At 38.9% G+C, this 6000-nt stretch overlaps 1 protein-coding gene across 1 annotated transcript in view; it reads right to left on the bottom strand.

Annotated features, from left to right (window-relative positions):
- Positions 1 to 2672: 2672 nt before the first annotated feature.
- The window catches only part of LOC124261568 (bifunctional glutamate/proline--tRNA ligase-like), a 47361-nt gene continuing 44033 nt past the window's right edge, over positions 2673 to 6000 (bottom strand). Inside the window, exons 31-33 of the mRNA XM_046695899.1 lie at positions 5414 to 5574; positions 4054 to 4197; positions 2673 to 3400 (exon numbers count right to left, since the gene is read on the bottom strand). Coding sequence (XP_046551855.1) covers positions 3244 to 3400; positions 4054 to 4197; positions 5414 to 5574 — 462 coding nt within the window. The 3' untranslated portion in view covers positions 2673 to 3243. The remainder of the gene's footprint in view (positions 3401 to 4053; positions 4198 to 5413; positions 5575 to 6000) is intronic.

Here is a 6000-nt window from a genome sequence, read left to right as displayed (position 1 = left end):
TCGGATGATACGAAAGATGTCACTTGATTCAGCCCTTGCACTCTCCATTAAGGTGATTCAGTGTGTTGGGGTGGCAAGGTGGCCTAGTTGTTATAGCGTTCGCTTGTCACGCTGAAGACCCGGGTTTGATTCCCTACATGGGTACAATGTGTGAAGCCTATTTCTGGTGTCTCCTGCCGTGTTATTGCTGGAATATTGCTAAAGCAGCATAATATAACTAAACTCACTCAGTATGTGTCGGAGATGGTTATCCATGTTAACTGCAGTGATATGTATAAAGTCTCTATTGTTTGTTCACCTCCGACAATTTTGACAGTGTCTATTACCTGAAATAACAGTTATACTATGCACACAACCAATCTATTAGCTGGCGTACATGTTGTGACACAGGGGATCATCCATGGACCCCAAGACCATTATGGTGAGGAATGAAGAACAGACGAGGGATTTGACATGCACAGAGGCTGGCGTTGGGGACCCCATCTGTTCTTTGCAAATGTCTGTAACAGATTCCCAGTTTGAATTTGTGAACATCATGATCCTACACTCTTGCAATTAAGCAAGGGAGTCTAATAATCATCTTTGAGGTCAAGAAATTGTAGGGTCATTATCTCATGAAAAAAAGAAATGGAAAGATATTGTTTGAATAAGCTTCGAACACACATGAGCATTAATCAGGCACCATCCACTTTTTTAAATGAGTATTAAAACTATATGTAGTGTATGCTTGAAAATCAAGGTCCATGTATTTATTACCCACATGGTCAATTTTCGCTCGGTCAGATACCATAGGAAGGACACGCATTTTGTATCATTCCTGTTCAGTTGGCACCTCCAAATACATATCTAACACTACATTTATAGGAGTCAGCTGGAGCCAAGTTATGAACTGATATTTAATGTTACTGTCTACATAGCTGGAATAATGCTGCATTAAACAACAAATCGTGAAGAATGTCAACTGTGAGAGGAAACAATTATCGTTTTTCATTGACACATTTAATCTGTTACCAGTCATTTCAACAGAAGTGTAGTAGTCGATTTGTACAGTTTTCTAGTGTCAGCTTCTGTGTGTGTGTGGCAGTGGTGGCAGGTGTCCTATGTCTCAGTTGAGTACTTTAGCTGTTTCCCCAACAATGAATCACCAGAGTCATTTGAAGCACACACTAGAAATAATGGGTCGTGCTTAATTAATGCTCATGTGTATGTGTACTCAGAGATTAATTACCATTTTACAGAATTTTCAGTCTGACCACCATACTGTTAAAACAGCGGGGTGGTGGGGTAGTCTAGTGGTTAAAGCGTTAGCTTGTCACACTGAAAACCCAGGTTCAATTCCCCACATTGGTATTATGTGTGAAGCCCATTTCTGGTGTCCCCCGCCGTGATATTGCTGGAATATTGCTAAAAGCGGCATAAAACTAAACTCACTGTTAAGACAACAGATGGGTGATCAGTACAACACTTGGCTTTTCAACGGGAATAAAATGTTATCTCATCTTGTCTTTGGCACTCATTAAAATATCAGGTTGCTTGAAAGGTTAAACATATTAATTGACCTGAAAACCTATCTCAGGCAGTGGAACAAATCTCATGTTAACATAGATGCCACGTCACTCCAGAGAACAATCATATTGCACAATGGTTCAGCTGGGTCAGCATTCAGTGTTCTGTCAGACATGTTGGTACCTCCACCATTGAAACCTAGACCAGTATGTAATATTATCTTGTTATGTGTGTTGTTTAACACCACACTCAGCAATATTCCAGCTACATGTCCGCAGTCTGTCTGGACCACTGACTGACTGAGTTTAGTTTTACGCCGCTTTTAGCAATGTTCCAGCAACATCACGGCGGGGGACACCAGAAATGGGCTTCACACATTGTACCCATGTGGGGATTAGAACCCGGGTCTTCGGCATGATGAGCCAACGCTTTAACCACTAGGCTACCCCACAGCCCCCCTGTTTGGACCAGATAATCCAGTGATGAACACCTTGAGCATCAATCAAAGCAACTGGGATACGATGACATGTCAACCAACTCAGCGAGCCTGATTCCGTTAGTCACCTCTTATGTATGTAATATGAACATCTACTCAATGCTTGACCCTCCAGTTGAGATAATTATCATCTTAGGCTGGTGACTGTGTCAAGCATGTGGAATGCATTTTACTGGTTTTGAGTCTATTTAGAAATGTCTGTGAAAAGGGTGGTGAAAAGGGAAGACAAGCTTCAAACATTGCATGGCCTGTGGCCTTCTAGCCCAACACAACTTGTCAGCTAGAGACTAAAACCAAACACTTCAGTATGTTGAGGTGGAAGGGTTTTATTCATGTACATATGTACATTGGTGACAAGAAGATTCAAATGCCTGCCTTCGCCAACACAAGAAGGCACAAAACTTGAGGTGGAAAATGTACATATGAAACTGAAAGGGGAGACAATCCATTGGAAGGAGATATGAAATTATGTTCCTCAGCTGGGGTTAATGGAAATTGCATTGACAAATTATGAACTAAATCAACATACATCTACATTTGTTAGTCAAGTTGGGAAATATATTAATTTCTCTTAACTTACAGTACCCTGTAAATATACAATTCATTAACAATGACACATTATTTAATATCACAGTCTGATGTGTACATTAATTAAAAATTTGAGGTTTCCTTTCCGATTAACTGTTCCCAATTAACTGTTCAATTAAAAGTTAGACATGTCCATTAACAAGTCACAGTAGCATTTGTTAGGTAGTTAAAACGTTTAAATGAAGCACTTCAGAGAATGACTATACTCCATCTACCTTCATATTTCATAGCATAGATGAAGAGATTCTATTCATGCACTATTGTATGTATCTATCGAATAATCAAAGTAGGGTATCATTGATAATAAAAAAACAAAAAAACCAATTCTGATAATTTACATTTCATATGAAGACCATCAGTTAAATATCTAACAGCTTAACATAGACCTGTCATAAAGCAATAAAGGTAGGCTCATCATTAAACTGATTGGCTCCGATATTTGCTTGTTTTGTAAACAGCTGTTTAATGGACATGTGGTCCAAAGTCTCTGAGTCATGCTCTGGGTGAACTTAAGACAGTCTCTCTATTAGGCATCAATGTTTAGTTAATGAAGAAAATTGTATGAGTAATTTGTAACTGATTTCCTTGAGGAAAACCTTCTAATACAGCTTAATGTTTCTTAAAAAACTACTCCATTGATGAATTGTTGCTCTCTAGTAGCTTCTGCCAAACAGTGTGAAATATTTTGCTGGTTTGCCACACCCTGGGTAAATACACTTGGCCCCTGACTTGAGCTCCTGTGGTTGTTTGAAGGGGATACATAGTCCCTTGGCCCCCATAGCAGGTGCCCCTTCCTCCACAACAGCGTCCCTGCAACACAAGATATTGACACAACAACTATAAACTGTGCATCTATTGTTCATATTACAATCAGGCGAAAAAGGAAATCTTTTATGTGATATTAAGACAAGTTACATGTTCAGTGAATGATTTGTTAATACAAACATTTTTGAAGGACTGACGAATGGAAGAAGTACAGGATCAGAGATTTAGGGTAGAAGTGTCAATACATCATTAAGTCAAGTGTAATTGTTAAATACATCCAAATCTAAAAACTCCTTGGATTTTTAAAAATTGACGCTCTGGAAGAGTTCTGCGAGTGAATGTTTTTTTCAAGCAACAGTAGACCAATACTAGAGATATGTCATGGAACTGAAGAATCCAGGCCTGTCCTGCCAATTGGTGTCTGATTCCAACATTGAGATATCCTGATCCATCTGCACCAGAGTTGGAGTGAATTAGTGAGTTTAGTTTTACTTTGCTTTTAGCAATATTTCAGCAATATTCCAGCAATATCAAGACACCAGAAATGGGTTTCATACATTGTACCCATCAAGACGGAATTGAACACGGTCTTCGTTTCACACATGTGACGACACAGGTCAGTGAACGCTTTAACCACTAGGCTACCCCACACCATCCAGAGATACATACAGGACAGTGTTCCCAGCGTCTGCTCTCACCTGGCACTGTCCTTCTTGATCTTGTCCTCACAGGGGATCTCCCCACAGAATGGAGCCTGGATGAGTTTCTTCTGGTCAAGGCTGTTGCAGAACTCAGTCCAGTCATGGGACACTGTCACGAATTGGTCCATATCTTTCTTTGCCCTGAGGACAAGAAAGAAAGTAATATTAGAATACTGTTCAATCTGGACATCAAAGCTGAATCAATCATCTCAATGCTCAGATTCAAGTGAGATGGGATTAATGCTGTTTTTAACAGTACTTGAGATATCATCTACTGCAAGTATCCTATGTGTGAGGACAGCAAATAGTGATGTAGATTGTGGACATTCACTTTGGCTAAACTCAGAAGCAAGGAATTGCATATAGGGCAAATCTATAGATCCTGGCAGGTCTTAGTGTACATGCTGTCTCAGACACAGAGCTACAAATGCCAGAACACTTAATTGCCACCCTTTCAATTTAGTTTTAATTTTATCATCTCTAGACTTGCTTAGTTGAACTGCTCTGTCTTTCATAGAGATATTTTTATCATTCCATGATACATGTAACTAATTTTCACTATTTGTCCAGTGTATATTTAAATACATCTGACACAACTAATTATCTCTATCACATATCTACAGTCCGCTTGAGTCAGAAACGGATCGATGAATTGCAAATTTTATCATTGTACAAAATTGCCACATAAATATAAATAGTACACGTTTATCATTTACTAATACCCAACAGCTTTTTTATATTTGAAAATTTTCCAGACTCCACCAAAAAGTTCTTTAAGAAACTATCATTAAAATTTTGACACAGTTCACCATTTGTTACGAGGGAGGAGTGCAGAGAAAGGGACAGCCAGGTGTGCGAGAAAGGATGGAGACAGCACAGCACAGGCTAATGAATCAATAACTTGGTGGGCACTTGTGCACATGCTTCTCTAACACCTGGCTGTCCCTTCTCTGCACTCCTCCCTCGTAACAAATAGTGAAATGTGTCAAAATTTAAAATGATAGTTTCTTAAAGAACTTTCTTTTGGTGGAGTCCGAAAATTTTCAAATATAAGAAAGCTGTTGGGTATTAGTAAATGATAAACATGTGTACTAATTATATTGATGTGGCAATTTTGTACAATGATAAAATTTGCAATTCATCGGTCCGCTTCTGACTCAAACGGATCTGTAGTTGTATATTCAGAACCCTTCACACTAGACTAACAAAATGCTGCTGCAGTAACGCTTTCTATTTTCTACTGCATTACTATTTGATAGAAATAGAAACAAGAAAGAAATATCTCCCCAGTCACTGTTCAAGAAATGACACATCAGGAAAACAATTTATTCAATTTAAACAAAAGTGAAGAACTTACTTTGAATATAGGGCATCTTGTATTGTGTTTAGTAAATCGTTGAGCTGTTTGACAATGTTGTCATTCTTCAGTGTGATCTTGTCCCCTGTGTCACGCCTCACTGCAACCAACTGATTCTGCTTCAAGTCCCTGGGACCCAGCTCCACCCTGATTGGGACACCCTGCACACAAACACATATACATAGGGTCAGGACAGACGTGCAGTTAAAACACAAATCATCTAACAACGATCAGATACTCTTAACAGATGTGTTTATGAATATACACACAATCACTTATGACAAATTACCTTCCTTTGTACCTTGGGTACATGCTTCTGTGTTCTAAAAGGTATTTACTTGCACGTGATCAGGTGTTTACAAGTTTTCATGAATCAAACAATGCACAGATAAACAACATAGTAACAGATGTGTTCATGACTATAGACACAATCAGTGTGCAACCTGAAACTGTGTCAACGAATATCTGTGAACTTCACACTGTGATGTAGACCTGGGTTCTGTTCCATGAAGCAATCTTAGTGCTACTACTATCGTAGGCTAATGTCAGAGTATGGGAGTTATGATCAACTTAGTGCTAACATCGCT

The sequence above is a fragment of the Haliotis rubra genome, unplaced genomic scaffold (genome assembly GCF_003918875.1).
Source record: "Haliotis rubra isolate DU_JTF1 unplaced genomic scaffold, ASM391887v1 Scf80, whole genome shotgun sequence".
In the NCBI taxonomy this organism is placed as follows: Eukaryota; Metazoa; Mollusca; class Gastropoda; order Lepetellida; family Haliotidae; genus Haliotis; species Haliotis rubra.
Note: the sequence above shows the minus strand (reverse complement) of the source record. Positions and strands in the feature narration are given on the sequence as shown.